General features: G+C 47.9%; 1 protein-coding gene across 1 annotated transcript in view; it reads left to right on the forward strand.

Moving 5' to 3' along the window:
- The window catches only part of LOC148129201 (uncharacterized), an 80,151-nt gene that overhangs the window by 1,824 nt on the left and 51,522 nt on the right, over nucleotides 1-26,805 (forward strand). The window contains exon 3 of the mRNA XM_087947406.1: nucleotides 5,036-5,085. Within this exon, the coding sequence (XP_087803532.1) occupies nucleotides 5,036-5,085 (50 nt within the window). The remainder of the gene's footprint in view (nucleotides 1-5,035; nucleotides 5,086-26,805) is intronic.

Consider the following 26,805-nt stretch of genomic DNA (forward strand, 5'->3'; position numbering starts at 1 on the left):
CTATATCTACTATCTATATCTATATCTATCATGTATCTATATCTATGTATTATGTATCTATATCTATCTATATCATCTATCTATAGCTATTATCTATAGCTATCTATCTATAGCTATCTATCTATCATCTATATATCTATATCTATATATCTATCTGTCATCTATATCTATATCTATCTATCACCTATCTCTATCATCTATCTGTATTTATCATCTATATCTATCTATCTATATCTATCATTTATCTCTGTCTCTATCTCTATCTTTATCTATCTCTATCACCTATCACCTCTCTCTCTCTCTCTCTCATCTTCTATCATATATGTGTATATGTGTATATATGTATATATGTATATATGTATATATGTATATAGGTCTAGGTGTGTTCGGGTCTTTTCCCATGTAAGATTAAGAGTATCTTGGTGACGTTTCGGCAAGGTCCCACTCGCCATCCTCAGGCTGGTACTTTCAGCTTTGTGCCAGTGCAAGCAGTGGTTGCACCTGACCTCTTAATCTTACACCTAGACCTACATACCTGTACCCGTGAAAATCTACGAAAACATATATGTGTATGTATGTGTGTGTGTGTGTGTGTGTATGTGTGTATATATATATATGTGTGTATATGTGTATGTGTATATGTATATGCATATGCATATGTATATGTATATATGGTATTCAGCTTTGTTCGGGTATTTTCCCACATATATGTATATATGTATATATATTTGTATATGTATATATGTTTTATATATATGTATATATATAAAAGCGAAATATCATCACAAAATCTCCACAGCCGTAAAGCCTACAAACTTGGAAATTTGGCACACAGGTTCCTCTCGGCTCCTAGGGGCTCCCTAAGAAAGGATTTTTCCAAATGACCCTCAGAGCATTTAGAGTATTTCCTATATTATTAACAGGCTCTGATGCTAAGGAGTTCTACTCCCCCTCCCCCACCTGGAAAGAAATATCTTCCAAAGGCAAAACACAAGCAGAGGAGCTTCAGTTTCAGTTTCACAGCACCCAGCAACTTTTGTACAGAACAGTTGAGCTAAGCTACGCCCAGGCTCCTTGCTGTCTCCTTTTTGCTCACACAGCAAATACTCCTTCAGTTTCCAAACAGCCCTCCACTCTCTCCCACACGGACAAGACGCTAGCCAGATGAATACCCATGGATGCTGGTAGGCAGAGGCGGATATTTTTTTTCCTCCTTATTTTTCCTCCCCAGAAACTAAGCCCGACCACCTGGTTTCGTAGCAAAGCACTGGGATCGAGCTAGCAAATTTAATAAATAAAATAAGGCTTTCTGGCTCTTTGGAGGGATTAGGCTGGTGCCACGTGCAGCTGCGCAAGGATGCGAGGCTACTTCTGCACTTGACGCCTTGTCCATAAATAAAAGTATTTGTCATCGGGAATGTGATTTTCACCCACAGACGGGTTTTTCCTTGGGGTAAATGAAGCAGGAAAGTAGTCCTGGAGATTTGCCCCGGGGGTCTTCTTAGCCCCCTGCCTCATCCACAAACCAGGTTTGCAAAACGAGGCTTGTTTGGATGTATTTTTACCTCTGGCAATCTCTGTTTCGGTTGAGCGAAAGGTTCGCCAAAGCCTGTAATTTTCCAGGCTTTCAAAAGGTGGCTTATATTTAGCAGAGTTGCCAGAGAGAACGCCTTCGACAGACGGAGCGGAAGCAGCCGCTCAAATAGGTTCGCGTAATCCTGATTTGCTGGAGAGCAGCTTCGGGGTTAGCCAGGAATCTCGGTTAAGGAATGGCTACAAGAACCAAGAACCTGGAAAGCTGGCTGGCTGAGTTCATACGGTGCAGCAGTGTTTGTTTCTTCAGCTTTAAGATAGGTGGACTTCAACTCCCAGAAATCTCCAGGCAGCATGGAATTCTGGGAGTTGAAGTCTACCCATCTTAAGGTCCGCCATGCCGGCTGGGGAATTCTGGGAATTGGAGTCCTCCAGTTTAAAGGTTGCCATGCCAGCTGGGGAATTCTGGGAATTGGAGTCCTCCCGTTTAAAGGTTGCCATGCCAGCTGGGGAATTCTGGGAATTGGAGTCCTCCCGTTTAAAGGTTGCCATGCCGGCTGGGGAATTCTGGGAATTGGAGTCCTCCAGTTTAAAGGTTGCCATGCCGGCTGGGGAATTCTGGGAATTGGAGTCCTCCAGTTTAAAGGTTGCCATGCCAGCTGGGGAATTCTGGAATTGGAGTCCTCCCGTTTAAAGGTTGCCATGCCAGCTGGGGAATTCTGGGAATTGAAGTCCTCCCATTTAAAGGTTGCCATGCCAGCTGGGGAATTCTGGGAATTGAAGTCCTCCCGTTTAAAGGTTGCCATGCCAGCTGGAGAATTCTGGGAATTGAAGTCCTCCCGTTTAAAGGTTGCCATGCCGGCTGGAGAATTCTGGGAATTGAAGTCCTCCCGTTTAAAGGTTGCCATGCCAGTTGGGGAATTCTGGGAATTGAAGTCCTCCCGTTTAAAGGTTGCCATGCCGGCTGGGAATTCTGGGAATTGAAGTCCTCCCGTTTAAAGGTTGCCATGCCGGTTGGGGAATTCTGGGAATTGAAGTCCTCCCGTTTAAAGGTTGCCATGCCGGCTGGGGAATTCTGGGAATTGAAGTCCTCCCGTTTAAAGGTTGCCATGCCGGCTGGGGAATTCTGGGAATTGAAGTCCTCCCATTTAAAGGTTGCCATGCCAGCTGGGGAATTCTGGGGAATTGAAGTCCTCCGTTTAAAGGTTGCCATGCCAGCTGGGGAATTCTGGGAATTGAAGTCCTCCCGTTTAAAGGTTGCCATGCCAGCTGGGGAATTCTGGGAATTGAAGTCCTCCCGTTTAAAGGTTGCCATGCCAGCTGGGGAATTCTGGGAATTGAAGTCCTCCCATTTAAAGGTTGCCATGCCGGCTGGAGAATTCTGGGAATTGAAGTCCTCCCGTTTAAAGATTACCATGCCGGCTGGGGAATTCTGGGAATTGAAGTCCTCCCGTTTAAAGGTTACCATGCCAGCTGGGGAATTCTGGGAGTTGAAGTCCCCCTGTTTAAAGGTCCACCATGCCAGCTGGGGAATTCTGGGAATTGAAGTCCTCCCATTTAAAGGTTGCCATGCCAGCTGGGGAATTCTGGGAGTTGAAGTCCCCCCGTTCAAAGGTCTGCCATGCCGGCTGGGGAATTCTGGGAGTGAGAAATGCTGCTATACGTTGTATTTCAGCAAGCCAAATAAAGACAATAAGAAGTGTTTTGGGTCCGAGGCCCTCTGTAAACGTAGAAAACCAGCCACTGTGATGGCCACGCGAAGAGGTTTAATGTATGCAGATGAAAGAGGCAAAGGTTTAGCGGAAGGGTTGGCAGCGCCTGGCCAATATGGCCTGGACTCAGAGAAGTTCAGGGTAGAAACGGTTGAGGGACTACCAGGAGATCCAGTCACAGAGTAGCTGAAAGAACTGGGGAAACAGGGTCAGATCTCGAAGGAACTCGGGTAGAAACGGATGGGAGACCACCAAGAGATCATGGTTGAAAAGCCAGAAGTGGCCAGAGCTATCCCTGCCATCCCTGGAGGCTGGCACCCATGCCATTGTGCCCTTTGTCCACAAGGAGATCATGAAGATCGAGACAAGCCACACACGGCAGGCCCAAAGTTTGTTTGTGCAGCCATGGCCGCCATTTTGACTCTTTCAACCTCCCCTGCCCCTTCAGCCCACAGGGCCTTGCCAACTCTCCCTTTTGCCCTCCGATATGCATCCATCAAATATTTCTTTTTTTAAAAAATAAATTTTATTGATCTTTTATAACTTTAAAAAACAAAAATAAGTAAAACAAGTAAAAGTGTCTTAAATTCGACAAGTTGTGACATTTTTCTTATACTACTATTGTGTGCATTATTTACAAATATATACAATTTATGCGACTAGAAACATTTAACTTATATATTGCTTATCCTTAATTCATCAACCATTTAAGTATCTTTGTTCGATCCGGTCATACCATTTCCCCCAAATTTTATAGTGTTCGGTCTCCTCTCTCTCTCTCTTTTAACATCAAGGTTCATTTATCCATCTCAGCACATGTCATTATTTTCTGAATAACCAGTTCATCTGGACGTAGAGATGAACGTTTCCAGCATTGGGCGTAAGCAATTCTGGCTGCCATCAAGATATGGAATATTATACATTTTATATTTCTCCCAGATTTCTTCTTAAATATCCCCAATAAAAATAATTCTGGTTCTAATTCTATTTGCACTTTAGTAATCTCTTGCAACCATTTTTTTTTATTTTTACCCAATATTTTTGAATCTCTGGGCATGACCACCACATATGATAGAATGTACCTTTCGTCTTCTTGCACTTCCAACATATCAGGTTCATATTAGGATACATCTTTGCTAATTTCGAAGGAGGCAAATACCATCTATAAAACATCTTATAGGCATTCTCTTTGTATGCGGCCGATTTTGTTAACTTATAATTTCGATTCCACGTGCTTTCTCCCATTCTGTCAAATCTACATTGTGCCCTATGTTTTGAGCCCAAGCTATCATGCATCCCTTCACAATCTCTTCCTCTAGATCCACCTCCGATAACTATAAAATATTTCTATGGTTTTTTAAGAATTGCCAACAGAAAGGGAGGAGGGGGGAGCAGTGTGGCAGCTTGGAAACCAAAAGCGCATTCCGTAAATGTTTTCAAAGATGTTAACTAGGTGACGCAAGTTTCTGCCGAGCAAAGATTTGACTGGAGAGCATGATGGATGACTCTGAGCTATGGAGGTGTCCTATTGGAGAATATGAATTACGATACACCCAGGGAGTGTGGGAGAAAACCAGGGTCAGGGGTGGCAGTGAATTACGTGTCTCAGAGTCGGCTGCACCCAAGCAGTGCCAACATGTTCACTCCCAATAAATCCTTTTTGGGAAGTTTTGGAAGTTTGGCTCGAGATTCATGATTTAAAGTGCCGGAATCCTGTTTTGCGCCATTTTTCACCAGGTAGCTTGGGCGAAATTTCTCTAAAAGATTTATTTGTTTTTTTTTTAATCCAGATATCCAGGAGTTTTACGAAGTCACCATCTCCGAAAGGTCGCTGCCAAAAGTAAGGATGGGTTTCATTTGTCTTTCACCGCAATTCCCACCCCCTAAGATTTGCCTGTATTCTCTTTGGGGTTCAGCACCCCTTAAAGGGCTCCCTGTTTAACACCGTCACACCTTCCTTCGGTCTGCAGAAGAAACCCCTCAATGTTGGAGACGAAAACATTAACTGACAATAAAAAGTGGGTTTGATTTTGGCAACGATAAATAACAGATAATCAGAAGGTTAGAAGGGACCTTATAGGTCATCTAGTCCAACCTCAGCGATGGGATTCAGCCGGTTTGCAGCGGTTTGGGAGAACCGGTTGTTAACTTGCTGAGCAGTTTTGGTGAACTGGTTGTTGGAAGACATCATTAGGGCAGAGAACCGGTTGTTAAATGATTGGAATCCCACATCTGGATGACCCCTGCTCTATTTGCGGTGGGGGTAGGGATTGCCCAAATATATTAAGGGGGTGCGGCTGAGTCCCCCTGCCACCCATGCCTATCCATTTCCCTCCTGGCGTCTGGGTGGGTACGGAGGATGCTGCTTGAGATCAAAAAAAGCTTGGCGTGAAGGCGAGTATATTTGAAACTCTGCAGGCTGCGTTCGCCCCTTGGGTTAAACCATGGTTTGTTTAACCACGGTTCATTGGTTTAATGACATTATTTGCCGCCCCCACCTCACATCCAGCGACTATGAATGGCGTACAACGTATGCAAAATGAATAAAACCCTGGTTGGTTTCTAAGGTGACGAGTTCTGATTTGACCATTGTGGCATAATGAGCAGGAAAAAAATAATCTTGCATACAGATAAGAGATCATCAGAGTTGGAAGGGACAGTGTAGGTCATCTAGTCCACACACACCCCGACCCAAGCAGGACACCATTTTCTGAAAGAAAGGGAAAAAAAGAAAGAAAGGGAAGGAATGGAGAAAGGAAGGAAAGAGAGGGAGGGGGAGGGAGGGAGGAAGGAAGGAAGGAAGGAAGGAAGGAAGGAAGGAAGGAATAACAGAGTTGGAAGGGACCTTGTAGGTCATCTAGTCCACACACACCCCGCCCAAGCAGGACACCATTTCTGAAAGAAAGGAAGGAAAGAAAGAAAGGGAAGGAAGGAAGGAAGGAAGGAAGGAAGGAAGGAAGGAAGGAAGGAAGGAAGGAAGGAAGGAAGGAAGGACAGAATAACAGAGTTGGAAGGGAACTTGTAAGTTATCTAGTCCAATCCCCACCCGCCCAAGCGGGAGATTCTACACCATTTCTGAAAAAAGGAAGAAAAGAGAGAAAGGGAAGGGATGGAAAAAGGAAGAAAGGAAAGAAAAGAAAGAGAGAACGAAAGATAGATGCAGGTAGTTCTTGAGTTACGACCGTTCAGAGTTACAATGGCCCTGGAAAAAGTGACATGACTGTTTTTCACACTTACAACCATGGCAGCCTACTCCCCGGTTGTGTGATGAAAATTCGGATGCTTGGCAACAGATTTGTGTTTATGACCGTCCTGGGGTGTGTGTGTGTGTGTGTCACATTATCTCCTTTTGCGACCTTCTGACAGGCAAAGGCCGTGGGGGAAGCCAGATTTACTTAACAACTGTGTGACTCACTTAATAACGGTGGCCAAAAAAGGTCATAAACTCAGGCATGACTCATATAACAGCTGCTTTACTTAGTAACGGAAGCCTGGAGAAGGTGTGCGTATAAGGCCTGTAGAATTAGAGAAAGATAAAGAGAGAAAGGTAGACAGAAAGATGAAATGATAAGTAGATGATATGAAGAGAGAAGATTGATGATAGAGATAGATAGATAGATAGATAGATAGATAGATAGATAGATAGATAGATAGATATGACAGATAGAGATGAAAATATAGATAGATTAGGTGATAGATATGATTAGATAGAAATATAGATGATAGATGATAAGAGAGATAAATAGATATACGTGATAGATAGATAAATAGAGATAGATTAGATGATAGATAGATATGATTAGATAAATATAGATGATAGATATGATAAGAGATAAATAGATATACATGATAGAGATAGATAGATAGATAGATAGATAGATAGATAGATAGATAGATAGATAGATAGAGATTAGATGATAGATAGATATGATTAGAGAGATAGAGAGATGAGATAGATAATGAGAGAGATATAGATGATAGAGATAGATTAGATGATAGATTATAGAGAGATAAATAGATAATAGAGAGGTGTAGATAAATATGATTAGATAGACATTCTTAGATAGATATAGTATATAGATAGAAATAGATTAGATGATAGAGAGAAAGAGATGATAGATATTATTAGACAGATGATACTGTAGATAGATATAGGATATTGATATAGATAGAAATAGATTAGTAGCGATAGATAGATAGATAGATAGATAGGTAGGTAGATAGATTAGATGATAGAGAGATAGATAGACAGACAGACAGACAGACAGACAAGATGATAGAGAGTGAGAAAGATGATAGATGATAATAGATTATAGACGGATAGATGATAGAGAAAATGAGAGAGAGAGAGAGATGGAGATGTAGAGATAGAAGATAGATGATAGATATATAATGTTATAGATAGATGTAGATGAAAGATAGATACACACACACACACACACACACACAAAGAAGAAGAAAGAGGAAGAAGAGGAAGAAGATGAAAGGAGAAGGAATCGTCCAGAGAAAAGATCTAACTGGGTCAGGCAGGAAAGTAAGGACTGTTGAGGGCACCTTTGCTTTAATTAAGTGAAATTCCAGTTAATTAATCTCTGGGTTTTTCCCGTAGGAACCAGAAACAGACCAGCAGGACAGGGGCTCATGTCTGGGGGTGGGGGTGGGGTGTAGCAGGTGGGAGGGGGAGGCAGGATGTCCTTGACTGGGGAGGTTAGAATCCAGGAAGTTCCTAACCCAAGGCAAGGAAAGGGAGTGCCGAGTTCCGATTTGACCATCGTGGCATAATGAACAGAAAGGAATCTCGCATACAGATAACAGATCATCAGAGTTGAAAGGGACCTTGTAGGTCATCTAGTCCAACCCCGCCCACCCAAGCAGGACACCATTTTCTGAAAGAAAGGAAGAAAAGGGAAGGAATGGAGAAAGGAAGGAAAGGGAGGGAGGGAGGGAGGGAGGGAGGAAGGAAGGAAGGAAGGAAGGAAGGAAGGAAGGAAGGAAGGAAGGAAGGAAGGAAGGAAGGAAGGAAGGACAAATTTGGAAGGGACCTTGTAGGTTATCTGGTCAACCCCTGCCCACCCAAGCAGGAGATTCTACACCATTTCTGAAAGAAAGAAAGAAAGAAAGAAAGAAAGAAAGAAAGAAAGAAAGAAAGAAAGAAAGAAAGAAAGAAAGAAAGAAAGAAAAGAAAAGAAAAGAAGTCAGAAAGGACCTTGGAGGTCATCTAGTCCAACCCTTCGCCCAAGCAGGAGATTCTACACCATTTCTGAAAGAAAGGAAGAAAGGAGAGAAAGGGAAGGGATGGAGAAAGAAAGAAAAGAAAGAAAGAAAGAAAGAAAGAAAGAAAGAAAGAAAGAAAGAAAGAAAGAAAGAAAGAAAGAAAGAAAGAAAGAAAGAAAGAAAGAACAGAATAATAGTCAGAAAGGACCTTGGAGGTCATCTGGTCCAACCCTCCATGGCAAGCGGAGACCCTACACCATTTCTGACAAAGGGCAGTCAATCTCTTCTTAAAAGCCTCCAGTGGAAGATCTCACCCGAGGTTGTGCTACCCGAAACTACTCCGATCAGGGGGCCACCATGACATCCTGTGGCCATGAGTTCTGCAGATGAACTTGGGGAGGTGTTGCAAGAGTAGATCATTCTTTTGGGAATATTGGGAGCGCTTGGAAAAACTGAGATGGCCCCGCCAGTTTCAGTAGCTGCTGCTGCTGCCCCCTCGGCGGACTCCTGCCTCCTAGCTCCAGCTGTGGAAGGTGGGCTTTGTAGTCTGGCCCTTTCGGATAAGCCGAAGAGACGGGAAGATAGAGAGATAAAATAGAATAGGAATTGCAATTTTTTTGGGGCCTCTCCATCTGACAACTGGTTTTATCAAGGCCCCGGGGGGAGCAGTGAGCCTCCTGCTTCAGCAGCAGTCTACCTTAAGCGGTGATGGGATGCCAATCATTCCACAACCGGTTGTCCGTCCCTCGTGATTTTCTTCCAACAACCGGTTCAACGAACTGCTCGGAAAGTTCGCAACCGATTCCCGCGAACCGCCTGAATGCCACCGCTGCTTTAGAAGGAAGCGGAGAAAGGCCGCTGAATGGTTTGGCATTCTTGTCTTAAAGCGGCGAACAACATCCCTGCAAGGGAGGCTGGGCTTTTAAGCTGCCTGTCGGGCTGCAAGTTTTACTTTATTATTTTATTTTATTTTCCCCTTTCTGTTTGGCTCTGAATGCGGAGGGAAAACTCAGCGTGTATCTTTCAAATTTCTTCTCTCTCTTTTCTTCCATAAAAATTGGGAAGCCCCCGAATCTGCCCCACCAGGTCTGCTGTTCAAGGCCATTGCTGGCTCTCTCTCCATGCATGATGGGAGTTGTAGTCTGACTCTCTGCTCGGAAGGGGAGGGGGTCCAACTTTTACAAGCTTTTCCTTCCGGGAAGGCCTCTTGGAATTTTTTCCCCCCACCCTTCCTGCTTCTTCTAACAAATCGGATCATTCCCTTCTCACCCTCCTCTTACCCCTTCCCCTATACTGTCACCCCTTTCCCTCCCACCCTTCCTTTTTCCCAACCTTGTCCTTGCCCCCACCCCCCACCCCCAGCTCAGCCAGGGAAAAAGGGAGTGGGAATCAAGAAAGCTCCGTGAATTTTGCAAAGACAAGGGGCCACATCTTTGCTTTCTGCCACGCTCTTGGTGGCGAAATCCCTCCCCCAATTTTTTTCCTTCTGGGTTTTTGGGGAGAGAGGATAGCAGGAGTGGCAGGAAGTATTAAGTCCTTGTTTCTCAAGGGAGCCCCACTAAACTCCCGCTTGGGCGGGGGTTGGACTAGATGACCTATAAGGTCCCTTCCAACTCTGATTATATGTTATCTGATTATCTGTAAACCCAGCAGCCGGTTGTATAAAAGGGAAGGGGGCTTTGTTTCCATATTGGGGAGGGGGGGGAACAGAAAAACAGGGTGAGAGCTGGATGACCCTCGAGTAGGACTTTTTTAGGGGGGCTCCCCCCTCCCCTCAAGTCCTCCATCTTTCCCACCCCCCTGCAAGAAATCCACCAGGTTGGATTGGCACCCAGCTAGTTAACCGATAACAGATAACCAGAGCTGGAAGGGACCTTGTAGGTCATCTAGTCCAACCCCCCACCCTCAGATATTGGAAGGCTGCTCTCCTGTCTCCCCTGGTCCTTCTCTTCCCTAGACCAGCCAGGCCCAGTTCCTGCAACCGTTTATCATAGTCTGTTTCATCCTCCAGTCCCCTCATCATCCTGGTTGCTCTTCTCTGCACTTTTTCTAGAGTCTCAACATCCTTTTTTATAAGTGTGGTGACCAAAACTGGATGCAGGACTCCAGGTGTGGCCTTACTCAGGCTTTACAGAGGGGTAGTAGCACTTATCTTGATCTGGATTGTATCCCTCTGTTCAGACAATTTAGGATTGCATTGGCTTTTTTGGCAGCTGATGCACACGGCTGGCTCCTATTTAGCTGGTTCTCCACTAAGACTCCAAGATCTGGGGGTGAGGTGGGGGTGTTTGAGGTTTTCAAGAACAGCCTGGGGACAACAGGGATGGCGAGAGGTCTCCTTGCCTTGAGCAGCAGGGGTTGGACTAGACGACCTCTGGCGGCTCCCTTCCTGCCAGTTTCTGGCTTCTCCTTGCCCAGAAGCTTCTGTCCCGTGGGGGTGGTTTTTGGGGGGAGGGGATGCCTTTGGGGAAGAGTCTCAGGAGCCCACCACCCCATACCTTGCATTCTGCCCCTCCCCCGTAATCCCCCTCCCCCAGCCGGCTGGGCTGGTCTCCTTGCCCCCCCTTTTTTTTCCCATCCACCCTGCTTCCAGCACCTGCAGAAGTTAACTCCGGGTGACGTGGCCACCAACCCACCTTCCTTCCTGAACGCCAGAGAGTTAAGCCCCCTCCCCTTTTCTCTGCCTCCTGTGCTTGGTGGGTTCCCCCCACCCCTTTTGCGCCTGCCTTACCCCCTTCTCTCTGCCCTTCTCCGGAGGCGCTGGAACCCGGAGAACTCCTCCTCTCTTCCTCTTCCTCCTCCGTACCTCTCTCCCTCCCCTACCTGTCCCCGTAAGAAGGGGCTTGATTTGGGAGCAACCTCCTTCTCCTCCCCCCGCTCCGCCGCTCCAGCCCGCCCTCGCGCCCCTCCCCTTCCTTTCCCCATTCTGTCCACTTCCCCCCTCCCCAACCCACTCACCTGCAAGCCAGCTCGCTCCTTCTCCTCCTCCTCCTCCTCCCCCTTTTTCCCCCCACCCGCCTTTCCTCTTCCTCTCTTCGGCTCATCCCTTTCGCTACACACGCGCCCCGCGCTCTCGCCTTTCCCTCCTGGGCACATTGTACACACCGCCGGCCCGGCTTGCCGCCCGACAGGCCCCCTAACCCCACCCCACCCTCGTCCTACCCAACCGCCGACCCCCCTCACCTCTCCCCCAACCCCCAAGGCGAGGAAGCCAAGGACCATTGGTCAAGGGGTAGAGAGTGGGGGGCGAGCAGTAACCCTGAGCCCCCGTCGTGTCTGATGTGCTACAGACCTCCTCCGCCTAGCTACTGCTGCTTGGGTCCGCGACCAAATGGATTGCTTGTGTATAGTCACCACCAAGGTAAGGAGCAAACCAAAGCCCCCTCCTCACCGGCGGAGAGACCCCCTTGGGGAGAGGAGGAGGGGAGGGAGGAGGAGGAGGAGGAGGAAGGGAATGCCCCCTTGGGGAGGGGAGAGGGGGGCCAGAGGGCATGGGGTAGGCTGCCCGGCCAGCCTAGTCTGCTGCGGGGTGGGGGGTGGGCGAGAATGGGGGCGGCGGGGGGGAGAGAAAGATGCCAGTAGCACCGCCTGCTCGCTCTCTTTTCTCGGGCACGGTTTCCATGGGAGCTGAAGCCTGCGTGGGATCAGCCACTTGCGGGTTGGGGGTTGGGGGTGTTTGAGACGGCTGGGGAGGGGAGGGGGCTTCGATGGGGAGACCGGGGGGGCGATGCCGAGCGCCCGGCAGGCCAGCGTGGCGGGGGGGGAACCTCCCGGAGCTGGCCTTGGTGCTGAAACCCGCCCGCGGTCCGCGGCGCTGGGGCTATGACGGCGCTAAAGGCGGAGAGGGGAGGGGCGAGGGGGTTGAGGTTGGGTGGGGTGGGTTCATCTCTGTGGAGCGGCCGCTGGGGAAGGGTCAGGAAAGCCCCCCCTCCCTCCCTCCTCCCTGCCTCTTCTAAGGGCAAGGGAAGGGTCTCCCTTGCCCTCCCGCGCCCGTTCCTTACAAATGAGGGAGGGGCGCTTTTCTCCTCTCCCTGCCCCCACCCACCCACCCGCAGCACGGATTGGAAGGGGGTTTGAAAGACCGCCACCCACCCGCGTTATTTTTCTCCCCTTCCTCCCTGTTGCATCGCAAGGGGTGTTGGCTGCGCTGGTGTTGCGTGTGGAAGAGGGTTTTTTTTTTTAGGGGAGGGGTGTCTTTCTGGATGGCGGCCTTTCTGGGTGCTGCCCGTCCTGGGGGAAACTTGCCAGAGATCCGACGGGGAGGAAAGGAGGAGAGAGGGGAATCGCCTGAATGGCATCCCCAGAGGGCCAGGAGCCCCTCTGCGCCTTCTCTCTTCCTTCCCCCTCGTCTCCCCTCTTTCCCCGGGGAGGGTGGGCACCTGGGGAGGGGGTGCTGGGGGGAGGAGGAGGAGGAGGTGGGAGATGCGGCATGTCAGGCCTCACTTCGGGGCCTGGTGGCTTAACAAAACGCTGATTGGCAGCTGCCTCTTTTCTCACCGCTTTAGGAAGTAAAGAGTTTCTTCTACAGGTGTGTGACAGGTGACAGGTGTGTCGAGGCGTGGGGGGGGGAGGGAGGGGGAGGGAGGGAGCTTGAGGCGGTGGTGTAAGGAAGAGTAGGCGACCCTTCGAAGGCCTGGACCAGAAGCCAACCCGCCTCCGTTCTTGGGTTCTTCCTTGCTCCTTGGTAGCTCCGGGGGCCGATCTAACTCACCAGGCTTCCAAAAAAGAATAATGCAACCATCGAGAGGAACCGAGGAGGAGTTTGTGTGTGTGTGTGTATGGGGGGGGCACCCTGAGATGCTCAGCTTGCTCTCCCCCCCCTTCCCCAATCTCCCAAAGCCGCCCTCTCCCCAATCGCCTTTGCGATTCTGCAAGCCATGATTCAACCTTGGATTAACCGTGTGTGTGTGTGTGTGTGTGTGTGTGTGTGAATTGCCTGATCGCAAAAGAAGGGAGGGGGCGGGAAGGAGGGCTGGTTCAAGGGTCGGGAGGGGAAGGGAAGAAGAAGAAGAAAGAGAAGAAGGGTTCAGTTTTACTTTTGGCGTCCAAAAAGAGCCGAGAAAAGGACTTTTTGGAGGAAATCATAGAGACTGGAAAGGGGAGGGGTGGGCGGGCGGGAGATGGGGGGGGGAGAGGAGAGAAAGAGTTCCAGAAATAGCAGCAGAAGGAGCCAATTCGTTCTGCCCGACACACACACACACACAGAGAGTGCATGCGCTAAATATCACACTCAGGACCGAGCAGGAATGCTGATTACACACACACACACACACACACACAACACACACAACACACACACAGTTTCTGTCTGGGTGAAATACAATCTTGATGTTTAACCACCACGTCTGTGGCTTCTCCTTCTCTTTCTTTCCCCACCTCGCAGAGCTGCAATGCTGGTCCTTTCCCTCCACCAAGCCCCCCTCTCCCTCCCTCCCCTCCGAAGTGGGTGGGTGGGTGGGTTTGATCTGGGAGGAGCCTGGCAGGTCTGCTGGCCAATGGCCAGCCAGAGAAAGAGGGTGGGATTATTTGGGAGGAGGTTTCGCTTGTGCAAATCTCAGCAGGGAGGGAGAGGTGGAGGGGGGGCATCTTCCCAGTATTTAATGCGGGGGGGCTGGGGGCCTCCGTGATGGGGAAAGGGGGTAGGATAGAAGAGCCGAGGCCTTTAGAGAGCTGGACTGGGAGGACCTGAATGTTAAGGGGAGTGGAGGTCCCGGCAGTGGGGAAGAAGGAGAATATTTGGGGACTTACAGAATCCAAGGGCTGGCTGGAAGGGACCCTGAAGGTCTTCTAGTCCAACCCCCAAGGGCCCAAGGCATGCATCCTTATACCATCGTCCCCAAAATAGTCTATTGTCTACTTTTTTTCTTGAAAACTGAGAGGGGGAGGGAGGGGGGGGGAGAGAGAGAGATGAGGGTCTTCAGGGATCTCTGAGGTTGGTTGTGTTCTTGTAGGTGTTTCAATCCTGGGCAACTTTATCAGTGGGTGGGTGGGTGGGTGGAGGATAGACAGATACCATGAATGGATGGCTGGATGAGAGAGAAAGAGAGAGGCAGAGAAATGGTAGATAGGTAGGTAGGTGGGTGGATGGATGGATGGATGGATGGATGGGTGGATGGAGGATAGACAGATACCATGAATGGATGGATGGATGAGAGAGAAAGAGAGAGGCAGAGAAATGGTAGATAGGTAGGTAGGTGGGTGGATGGATGGATGGATGGATGGATAGATGGGTGGATGGAGGATAGACAGATACCATGAATGGATGGATGGATGAGAGAGAGAAAGAGAGGCAGAGAAATGGTAGATAGGTAGGTAGGTGGGTGGATGGATGGATGGATGGATGGATAGATGGGTGGATGGAGGATAGACAGATACCATGAATGGATGGATGGATGAGAGAGAAAGAGAGAGGCAGAGAAATGGTAGGTAGGTAGGTAGTTGGGTGGATGGATGGATGGATGGATGGATGGATAGATGGGTGGATGGAGGATAGACAGATACCATGAATGGATGGATGGATGAGAGAGAAAAGAGAGAGGGTAGAGAAACGATAGGTGGGTAGGTGGATGGATGATAGACAGATATCATGGATGGATGGATGGATGGATGGATGAGAGAGAGAGAAATAGAGATGATAGATAGGTAGGTAGGTAAATGGATGGATGAATGGTTGGATGATAGACATATCATGGATGGATGGATGGATGGATGAGAGAGAAAGAGAGAGAGAGGTAGAGAAATGATAGGTAGGTAGGTGGGTGGGTGAGTGGATGGATGGATGATAGACAGATATCATGGGTGGATGGATGGATGAGAGAGAAAGAGAGAGAGAGGTAGAGAAATGGTAGATAGGTAGGTAGGTGGGTGGATGGATGGATGATAGATATCATGGATGGATGGATGAGAAAGAAAGAGAGAGAGGTAGAGAAATAGGTAGGTGGGTGGGTGGATGGATGGATGATAGACAGATATCATGGATGGATGGATGGATGGATGGATGAGAGAGAAAGAGAGAAAGGTAGATAAATGATAGGTAGGTAGGTGGGTGGGTGGGTGAGTGGATGGATGGATGATAGACAGATATCATGGGTGGCTGGATGGATGAGAGAGAGAGAGAGGTAGAGAAATGATAGGTAGGTGGGTGGATGGATGGATGATAGATATCATGGATGGATGGATGAGAGAGAAAAGAGAAAGGTAGAGAAATAGGTAGGTGGGTGGGTGGATGGATGGATGATAGACAGATATGGATGGATGGATGAGAGAGTAAGAGAGAGAGAAGTAGAGAAATGATAGGTAGATAGGTGGGTGGGTGGGTGGATGATAGACAGATATCATGGATGGATGGATGGATGAGAGAGAAAAGAGAGAAGTAGAGAAATGATAGGTGGGTGGGTGAGTGGATGGATGGATGATAGACAGATATCATAGGTGGCTGGATGGATGAAAGAGAAAGAGAGAGAGGTAGAGAAATGATAGGTAGGTGGGTGGGTGGGTGGATGATAGACAGATATCATGGATGGATGGATGAGAGAGAGAAAGAGAGAGAGGTAGAAATGATAGGTAGGTGGGTGGGTGGGTGGATGATAGACAGATATCATGGATGGATGGATGAGAGAGAAAGAGAGAGAGAGGTAGAGAAATGATAGGTAGGTAGGTGGGTGGATGGATGATAGACAGATATCATGGATGGATGGATGAGAGAGAAAGGGAGAGAGGGGTAAAGAAATGATAGGTAGGTAGGTGGGTGGGTGGGTGGGTGGATGAATGGATGTAGATAGGCAGAAACAGACAGACAGACAGATAAGATGGATGGATGGATGGTGGGATGACAGACAGATATCATGAATGGATGGATGAGGGAGAAAGAGAGAGGTAGAGAGATGGTAGATGACAGAGACTGACAGACCATGGAATCAAAACACTGGATGGGACTTCTGAGGTCATCTAGTCCAACCCCCTGCTGGAGCTGGGGACTCCCTGTAGCCTTTCAGACCAAAGGGTGTTCCCATCCTTCCTTGGAAGCCTCCCCGAGGGAAGCACCCACGGCTTCTGGTGGCAAGCCATTCCACAGGCTACTTGTTCTCAATCGCCTGCCATTCCCCACTTTTAGTTCCAGAGGGGTTGGAAATCTCTCTGGGGAAGGATGGCTCCTTGCCCTGCCCTCGGGGGCTTTGGAGGGCGACTCTTATGCCTGCCAAGGAGGTTTCCATGAAGCCCCCACCTCCTAATTAATAATGGATCTGCAAAGAATGATGGATGGCTTCCTTTGGCCATCTGACCCTCATCCATCCTGGCTGTTACCGGATGTTCTCCTGACAGGCTGTACGTTTTATGCCACTTAAGGAGTGGGGGGAGAGACCCCTGGGGAGGGGGCTTTCAAATTGAGATACCCTTCCTTTCTTTACAGCCATATCAAGGAACGGACTCATGTTTCTGTCCATAAAGCAGAAAATTTGTAGCTCAGGGTTGAAACGAAGGCGCCTTGGGGGGTTTCCTGGCAGACATTTCACCACCCTGCTAGGGAATGTCATCAATGCTAGAAGGGTGTGGGGTTTGCAGGGGGGAAGGAGGAGGAGGAGGAGGAGGAGGAGGAAGATGATTCTGGGGTGCTTGGTCCTCTCTGAGCTTGGTAGTTTTCTTGCAGACGTTTCATGACCCAACTAGGTTACATCACCAGTGCTTGGTGAGTTCTCAGAGAGCATCTCCTTTCCTTCTTGTCCATTCCTGGCCCCAGCGAGACTTTTGCGTCCCCTCAAGCCGTGGCTTAAACCTGGCTTAAAACATCCCTTCCCACATTACCCACCATTTGAAGCTCAAGAGAGGACGGAGAGTTGGCTTGATGGAAGGGCAGCCATGGTTGGCTCAGTTTCACCCCCTTTTCCACCCCTTTTTCTGGGACCCCAAAACACGCCAAGACCCAAGATTAAGCCAAGATGCATCGTAACCAAGCTGAACCAACCATTTATACCAATGCAGCTGTTGCACGGATTTGGGTTTAATGAAGGAAGCCAGAAGAAAAGCTGAGAACACAAATTTTGCAGGGACCAGATTTCTCAAACCTGGTTTGGGATTGAAGGGTGCAATTTAACGGTGCAATTTGAGTTTTTGGGGTGTTTTTTTCTCTCTTCCCTTACCGTCCGGTTGATTCTGGAGCGTTAGGGTTTAAATGTTGGTCTTTTTATTTTATTTGTATTTTTGTGTATATATATATATATATTAGCAATTGGGGTGGCATTTTAGGATGCCTTCTGGCCTGTGAAAATAGCAGCTTGAAAGCATCTAGACAAAGATAAATGCTCAGCGGGAAAAGGTGCAAAAGGAGGGGGGAAGAAAAAAATAAGATTTTGGGAATGGGAGAGCCAGGAAAAGTCACTTTTTGGCTAATTTAGAGGCTTGGTTGTCTTGCAAAAGAATTTGGGACCGAGGTGGGGGCGGTTCCTGGCACCCCCAAAAATCTTCCTCTCGGCCTTTAGCGCCTTCTCGTCTTGTTCTGCAGACTCTCTCTGTGTGTGTAGATGTGTGTGTGTGAACAAATTTAGCTGGCTTTTTGAAATGACTTGGAATGAAACTGTCTCGTCCGCCCCACTCCCCCCTCAAACCCCCGAAACGCATTTGCAAAGTTTCTTGGAGAGTTGAACATGTGAGTTTTTGGGGATGTGTGGGTGGGTGGTGGGGGGGTTGGCAGACTCACGTGGCCGGCCTGATGTTCAAAGCAGGACTTGTGAATTGGGGGTGGGTTTTTTTTTTATAGACAGACAGACGGACAAGCTGCCCGATGTCTGTGGGAAGTGCACCACTTTTGCAAGTTTGGAAGAAGAGCTGGGTTTTTTTGGGGGGAAACCAGCGGGCTTGGAGGGTGCCAAAGGAAGAGAACACTGGCCGCTCAGGGTTGAAGGGTGGGGTCCTTGGGGGGGTCTCTTGAGCAGGGGCTTGTTTGTGAGCCAACTAGGGAACCTCATGGGTGGTGGGAGGAGGGAGGAGGGTGGGAGGAAAAAGGATTGTGGGTTCCTTGGGGCTGTCTGAGCTGGATGGTTTTCTTGCAGACATTTCAGGACCCAACTAGGGAACAACATCAGCGCTGGGAGAGAAGGGAGGTTGCGAGGAGGAGGAGGAGGAGGAGGAGGGGAGGAGGAGGAGGAGGAGGAGGAGGTGGGGAGGAGGAGGAGGAATACTGTGGGTTCCTTGGGGCTCTCTGAGCTGGGTGGTTTCCTTGAGGACGTTTCATGACCCAACCAGGGAACATCATCAGTGCTGGAAGGAAGGGAGGGAGGAAGGAGGAGGGAAGGGACTGTGGGGTACTTGGTGGTCTCTGAGCTGGGTGGTTTCCTTGGAGACGTTTCAGGACCCAACTAGGGAACAACATCAGTGCTAGGAGAGAAGGGAGGTGCGAGGAGGAGGAGGAGGAGGAGGAGGAGGAGGAGGAGGAGGAGGAGGAGGAGGAGGAGGAGGAGGTGGTCTGGGGGTCCTTGGTTGTCCCAAACTTGGTGGTTTCCTTGCAGACGTTTTATGACCCAACTAGGGAACATTATCAGTACTAGAAAGGATTGCGGGCTTTGAGGAGGAGGTGCGCTGTATATCGTCGCTGCTCTCTGAGCTTGATTTATTTTCTGGTAGACGTTTCATGATCTGACTAGGGAACCTCCCCAAGGCTAGAAATCCATCCTCCCTTCTCTTCTAGCCCTGATGACGTTCCCTAGGTGGGTCATGAGGCGTCCGCAAGAAAAACCACCAAGTTCAGAGAGAAGTATAAAGCTTTGAGGTTTGGGAAAGCCACGGGGGGCGGCAATTTCTCAATGGAAGCATAATAGGCCACGAAGGCTCGTGTTCCAATTGGGCCCCCATTGGCTGGGGGGTGGGGGGGGATGCTTGGAGTTGTAGTCCACCCATTTTTCCAGTTGTGCCAGGGCGAAAAACCCAGATGTAGGAGTTGAAATTCGCCCAGTGAGGCAGTGGTGTCTGGAGAGATCTAAGTTGGTTTGGCCACCGGTTCCTCGTTTAAGGACGCCCAAGTTCTGCAGTGAAGGGAAAGGGGGCCACATGGAATAGGTTCCCTCCGAAGAATCAAGGAACGTCTCTTAATATTAAAAAATATCAATTCAATTCAATTAAAAGGCTGCCAATAAGACCCCTCTCTTCCTTCCAACCTTCTTTTCTTTTCTTTTTTTCTTTCTTTTCTTTCTTTTCCCCTTTCCTCCCCGCCCACCTCCATCCCTGGAGGCTTTTAAGAAGAGATTGGACCGCCATCTGTCAGAAATGGTGTAGGGTCTCCCGCTTGGGTGGGGTTGGGGGTTGGACTAGATGACCTACAAGGTCCCTTTGAACTCTGTTACTATTCTGTTATTCAGAAATTGTGGCAGCTTCATCCCTGGAGGCTTTCAAGAAGAGGCTGGACTGCCATCTTGTCAGAAATGGTGTAGGGTCTCCTGCTTGGGCAAGGGGTTGAACTAGATGACCTCCAAGGTCCCTTCCGGCTCAGATATTCTATATTCATTGGAACAGAAGTTGCCTTCAGAAGTTATGGGAGCTTCATCCCTAGAGGCTTTGAAGAAGCGATCGGACTGCCATCTGTCAAAAATGGTGCAGGGCCTCCTGCTTGGGCGGGGCGCGGGGTTGGACTAGATGACCTCCAAGGTCCCTTCCCCACTCTGGCATTCTATATTCATTGGAACAGAAGTTGCCTTCAGAAGCTGTGGGAGCTTGATCCCTGGAGGCGTTGAAGAAGAGATTGGACTGCAATCTGTCAGAAATGGCGGAGGGTTGGGTGGGGTGGGGGGTTGGACTAGATGACCTCCAAGTTGCCTTCCGACTGATTATCTGTTATCCCCCCTCCCCCTTCCGGGATTCGTGATCTTGCGAGACGTGGTGTTCTTTAGCGACAGCATCCGAAGGGGAAAGAGTGGGGGTGTAAAGAAAAAGAGAAAAAAAAACAGGAGGAGGGATGTTTGTGGGTGACACGGTGTGCCTGAGTGTTTTACACACCGCGTGCTTCCTTGCCATTGATAATCAGTCCCTGGTTGTGCGTCACTGGCGTTTGTGTGTGTGTGTGTGTGTGTGTGTGTGTGTGTGCCTGCAAAGAAGGAAAGAGCAGAACGGAAGACGTGTGTGTGTGTGGGGGTTGCTGGGTGAATGGGAAGGTGGGGGAGGGAGAAAGAGTTGGGGGAGATCTTTGGAGGGGCAGTGACATCACTGCCAGGGTGACCTTGACCCCCTCCCCAACCCCCCTCCCCAGCCGGTAGATGGGCAGGAGAAGCAGTCAGGGAGCCACACATGAGGGTTTCTGCTTGGAGTGGGTTGCAAGCAGGTAACACGGAATGCAATTTATTGAGTGGGTGGGACATCCAAGAGGAAGAGGCTGGACTGCCGGATGTCAGAAATGGGGTAGGGGTCTCCCGCTTGGGCAGGGGGAGAGGGGTTGGACTAGATGACCCCAAGGGTCCCTTCTGACTCTTGTTAGGATTCTGTTATTCAGAAATGATGGGAGCTTCATCCTTGGAGGCTTTCAAGAAGAGGCTGGACTGCCGGATGTCAGAAATGGGGTAGGGGTCTCCCGCTTGGGCAGGGGAGAGGGTTGGACTAGATGACCCCCAAGGGTCCCTTCTGACTCTTGTTAGGATTCTGTTATTCAGAAATGATGGGAGCTTCATCCTTGGAGGCTTTCAAGAAGAGGCTGGACTGCCGAATGTCAGAAATGGGGTAGGGTCTCCCGCTTGGGCAGGGGAGGGGGTTGGACTGGATGACCCCCAAGGGTCCCTTCCGACTCTGATTATCTGTTATAACGGAAGGTTAAGGCAAGAAAGGGGAGGGTTTCTACTAGGCATGGGTGTGTGTGTGTGGGAGAAGGTGGATGGGTGGCCCTCGCATGGGGCAAAACACACATACACACACCCTCCCGGATGTTTTTTAGGGTGCAAACCCCTAAAATACAGGCAGTCCTCGACTTATGTCCACCGTCGAGCTGGGGTTTGCCTGCCGCTGTTCTTAAGCGAATCACTCTGGGCCGTTAAGTGAGTCGCAGGAGAAGTGAAGCGAATCTGGCTATTCTCCTCCCCGTTTGACTTTCTTTCTTTCTTTCTTTCTTTCTTTCTTTCTTTCTTTCTTTCTTTCTTTCTTTCTTTCTTTCTTTCTTTCTTCCTCCCTTCCTTCCTTCCTCATTCCCTTCCTTCCTTCCTTCCTTCCTTCCTTTCTTCCTTCCTTCCTCCTTCCCTTTCTTTCTTCTTTCCTTCCTTCCTTTCTTTCTTTTTCTTCCTTCCTTCCTTCCTTCCTTCCTTCCTTCCTTCCTTTCTTCCTTCCTTCCTTCCATCCTTCCTTCCTTCCTCCTTCCCTTCCTTCCTTCCTTCCTTCCTTCCTTCCTTCCTTCTTTTCTTTTTCTTCCTTCCTTCCTTCCTTTTTCTTTCTTTTCCTTCCTTCCTTCCTTCCTTCCTTCCTTCCTTCCCTTCCTTCCTTCCTTCCTTCCTTCCTTCCTTCCTTCCTCCTTCCCTTTCTTTCCTCCTTCCTTCCTTTTCTTTTTCTTCCTTCCTTCCTTCCTTCCTTCCTTTTTCTTCCTTCCTTCCTTCCTTCCTTCCTTTTTCTTCCCTTTCTCTTTGGGCCCTGTCAGACGAGCTCTTCCTGGCCTGTCGTCATTAAGCGAAGCATTCAGCAAATTCCGGCTTTCCCCCCAACCCCTCTTGGGGACGCACGAGACCGTCATACATGCGAGCCTGGGTGCGCCGCAAACGGTCATTAAGGGTGGAAAAAAACCCAGCCGTGAGTCTCTTTGGCCCATGCCATTGTAACTTCAACCAGTGGCAAAAGGAACGGGTTATAAGTCAAGGACTCCCCTGTATTATTGGTTACAGGAACTGGGCCTGGCTAGTCTAGGGAAGAGAAGGACCAGGGGAGACAGGAGAGCATCTTCCAATATTTGAGGGGCTGCCCCAGAGAGGAGGAAGGGGGTCAAGATATTTTCCAAGGTACCTGAAAGCCAGACGAGGAACAATGGATGGAAACTGACCAAGGAACTAGAAATAAGGGGCAATTTTCTGAACAATCAACCCATGGAAGAGAAGTTGCCCTCAGAAGTTGTGGGAGCTTCATCACTTGAGACCTTCAAGAAGAGATTGAACTGCCATCTGTCAGAAATGGCGTAGGGTCTCCCGCCTGGGCAGGGGTTGGACTAGATGACCTCAAAAGTCCTTTCCGACTCTGGTATTCTATATTCAGTGGAACAGAAGTTGCCTTCGGAAGTTATGGGAGCTTCATCCCTGGAGGCTTCCAAGAAGAGACTGGACTGCCCTGTGTCAGAAATGGTGTAGGGTCTCCCGCTTGGGCAGGTGGGGTTGGACTAGATGACCTACAAGGTCCCTTCCAACTCTGTTATTATTCTGTTATTCAGAAATTGTGGGAGCTTCATCCCTGGAGGCTTTCAAGAAGAGATTGGACTGCCATCTGTCAGAAATGGTGTAGGGTCTCCTGCTTGGGCCAGCGGGGTTGGACTAGATGACCTACAAGCAGGGGTGAGATCCTACCAGTTCAGACCAGTTCTATAGAACCGGTGGTTACAATTCTGTGCAGTTTGGAGAACTGGGCAAATCGTGCCACTGGCTGGCCCCTCCCTCCTGTAGATTTCTGCTTTCTGGCTAATCCAAATCGCGGTTGTTCTGCTTCGCCTCCCCGGGGCTTCCCGAGAGGCCCAGTCCGGGTGTTGTTCAGGGGTTTTTGGGGGTGGGTGGGAGGGAAGTGGCCTGAGAGCAGAGCCGAACCTTCCTTAGGACCGAAGCTTCTATTTTCCAGTGCAGGCAGTAGATTGCAGAAAGGCAGATCTGTGAATGAATCTGCAAGCAACTCAATCTGCTTTGCCTGATTTTGGGGTAAAAGTTGCTCTTTTTTTATATCTATATATTAAAAAATTCAATATTTACATAAATATTTACAATATTTACATGTTGCATGCCCCAGCCAGTCATGTGACCACCAAGTCACACCCATAAATTAGGCCAGGCCCACAGAACCGGTTGTTAGGAAATTTGGATCCCACCCCTGCCTACAAGGTTCCCCCCCTTCCAACTCTGGTTATCTGTTATCTGTATCTCCTTCCTAGGGTCTGCCTTTCCTTGGTTATCAGGCTGGTGGCTTCACGGTTGGACATTTGTTAGTTGTTTTGAATAGAATAGAATAGAATTAGAAAGAGAATTAGAATATAGAATAGAATATAGAATAGAATAGAATATAGATGAGAATATAGAATAGAATTAGAAAAAGAATAGAATATAGAATAGAATAGAATGAGAAAGAGAATAGACTAGAATATAGACTAGAATATAGACTAGAATATAGACTAGAATAGAATAGAATATAGAATTAGAATTAGAATTAGAATTAGAATATAGAATAGAATATAGAATAGAATATAGAATAGAATAGAATAGAATAGAAATAGAATAGAATATAGAATTAGAAATAGAATAGAATAGAATAGAATAGAATATAGAATAGAATTAGAAATAGAATAGAATAGAAATAGAATAGAATATAGAATTAGAAATAGAATAGAATAGAATATAGAATAGAATATAGAATAGAATTAGAAATAGAATAGAATTAGAAATAGAATAGAAATAGAAATAAGAATAGAATAGAATAGAATAGAATAGAATATAGAATAGAATTAGAAATAGAATAGAATTAGAAATAGAATAGAATAGAATATAGAATAGAATAGAAATAGAATAGAATTAGAAATAGAATAGAATATAGAATAGAATAGAATACAATATAGAATAGAATTAGAATAGAATAGAAATAGAATAGAATTAGAAATAGAATACAATTAGAAATAGAATAGAATAGAATATAGAATAGAATAGAAATAGAATAGAATTAGAAATAGAATAGAATATAGAATAGAATAGAATACAATATAGAATAGAATTAGAATAGAATAGAAATAGAATAGAATTAGAAATAGAATACAATTAGAAATAGAATAGAATAGAATATAGAATAGAATAGAAATAGAATAGAATTAGAAATAGAATAGAATATAGAATAGAATAGAATACAATATAGAATAGAATTAGAATAGAATAGAAATAGAATAGAATAGAAATAGAATAGAATTAGAAATAGAATGGAATGGAATAACAGAGTTGGAAGGGCCCTTGGAGGTCTTCTAGTCCAACCCCCTGCCCAGGCAGGAAACTCTACACCACTTCAGACAAAGGGTTATCCAACATCTTGTTAAAAACTTCCTGTGTTGGAGCATTCACAACTTCTGAGGGCAAGTCGCTCCACAAATTAATTGTTCTTCCTATCAGGAAATCCCTCCTTAAGTTGCTTCTCTCTCCTTGATTGACTTTTGGGGCGGGGGCGGGGGGGCCTTAGGACAGGACTCGAACTTGGGACCCCCAACCCAGTTTCAGCCTGGGGGCTTCTAACTTTGGCGTCCACCTGGGGTTGGGATGGTGTGCTTAGAGTTTCTGGGATAGAACGAAGGGTTCTCGGGGTTGTGGAGACATGTCTAGGGAGGAGAAGGGAAACTGAGGCACCGGGATCTCGGCCCTGGGTTCGAGGCAGGAAAGACGGAGGGCGCCTCCGTGTGGGCGCTTGGTAAACTTGGTTTGTGGCGGGCCATAAGAATGATGGTTTGGGCCTGTGAGAGGCTTGTTAGGCCTCTGTTTGGCTCTGAGGGTGGGGGAGTGCTGTAAGACCCTCCTCCAATTTGTTCTCGACTTACGACCGCCATTGGGAGCGGTTGCTAAGAAAGGTGATCGTTAAGAGAAGCAGGTTTGATTCTACGGCCTAGTTCACTACGCTCGTTCAGCAAAACGCTGCTGTCGTTCTGTGAATCAAACGGTCCTTAAACAAATCCGGCTCTCCCTCCCCCCCATTGGCTGCAAAACGGGGATCGCGCGACTCTGGGATGCTGCGACCATCGTAAATATGAGTCAGTCCTTGACTTAGTGACCGTTCGGGTTACGACGGCACTGAAAAAAGGGACTTAGGACCATGTTTCGCACTTGCAACCTTCGCTGCCTCTCCTTGGTCAAAATTCGACAACTTGGTAACTGATTCGTAATTATGACGGTCGCAACATCCCCAGTGATCATGTGATCCCCTTCTGACCAGCAAAGACAAATGGAGAAGCCAGTTTTGCTTAACGACCATGTGACTCACTTAACAACTGCAGCAAGAAAGGTCGTAAAACGGGGCAAAACTCACTTTGAGCAATGTCGGGAAGCCGGATTTGCTTAACGACGTGCGTCTAACTGAACAACTGGAGTGATTCGCTTAACGACAGTGGCAAGGAAGGTCGTAAAACAGGGCAAAACTCAAACTGAACCAATGTCTCTCAAAATGATGGCCGTATATATGTCCAGGACTCCCTGTAACATGCCAAGCGCTGAAAAATATTTTTTGGGGGGTCACGCGATTGTGGGAGGGGGGTTTCTGTGATTATGTTCAAGGACTTGGTCGCAAGTGACTGTTTTCCCCCAGTGCCGTCGTAACTTTGGGCAGGTGGCCGCAAATCGAGGAATATCTCGTGCTGAGTTGGTTTCATGAAACTCTCCAACACTTTTTCCTTCTTTACCCCAAAGCCCCTGATCGGAAAGTCTGAACTGAGCGGCCATTTTGGTCACTAAACGAACTCGTAACTCGAGGACTACCCGTTTGATTTTGATTTTTTTTTTTTTTTTAAATAGTCTTCTTTCTCCAAGGCTAGATTGACAGAAGGGAGATTTCCCAGGTCTTTTGCTGCTGTGTGTGGGAATGCATCGGCAGGCCTCCGGTTTGGCTGCATTCTCATTAGGGACTAGAAGCTTGAGTTCTGTTTTTGTTTTGTTTTTTTAAAATGGTGGTTGTTATGGGATCCTTTGAGGCCTCCCAAGGTTTTCTTGGACAGGGGAGGGGGAATTGGGTAATGGGTGGGAGGAGGGTTTGAGTTGCGGGGGGGGGGGTCCAGGCAGTCAGAGAGCAGCTGATGGAGAAAGGGACAAAAAGAATTGATAGAAATTCAGGTGCAATCTCCAAATTTTGATTTTTCCTGCATAAAGGAAAGCTTTTCGTACAATCTCTTTCTTCAAAGGAATCTCCTTCCTTCCTTCCTTCCTCTCTTCTTATTTCTTCTTTCTTTCCTGCTTTCCTCTCCTTCCCTGTTCTCCTTCCTTTCTTCCTACCTTTCCCTTCCCTCTTTTCATTCCTTTCTCCTTCCTTCCTTTTTCCCTATTCTTCCTTCCTTCCACTCCTTCTTTGTTCTTCCTTCCTGCCCCTTCCCTCTTCTTCTTCCTTCCTTCCTTCTTTCCTCTCCTTCCCTGTTCTCCTTCCTTTCTTACCCTTCCCTCTTTTCATTCCCATCTCCTTCTTTCTT

The sequence above is a fragment of the Notechis scutatus genome, chromosome Z (genome assembly GCF_049901735.1).
Source record: "Notechis scutatus isolate UNSWTSFEM ecotype Mainland chromosome Z, rNotScu1.2, whole genome shotgun sequence".
NCBI classification, from domain to species: Eukaryota; Metazoa; Chordata; class Lepidosauria; order Squamata; family Elapidae; genus Notechis; species Notechis scutatus.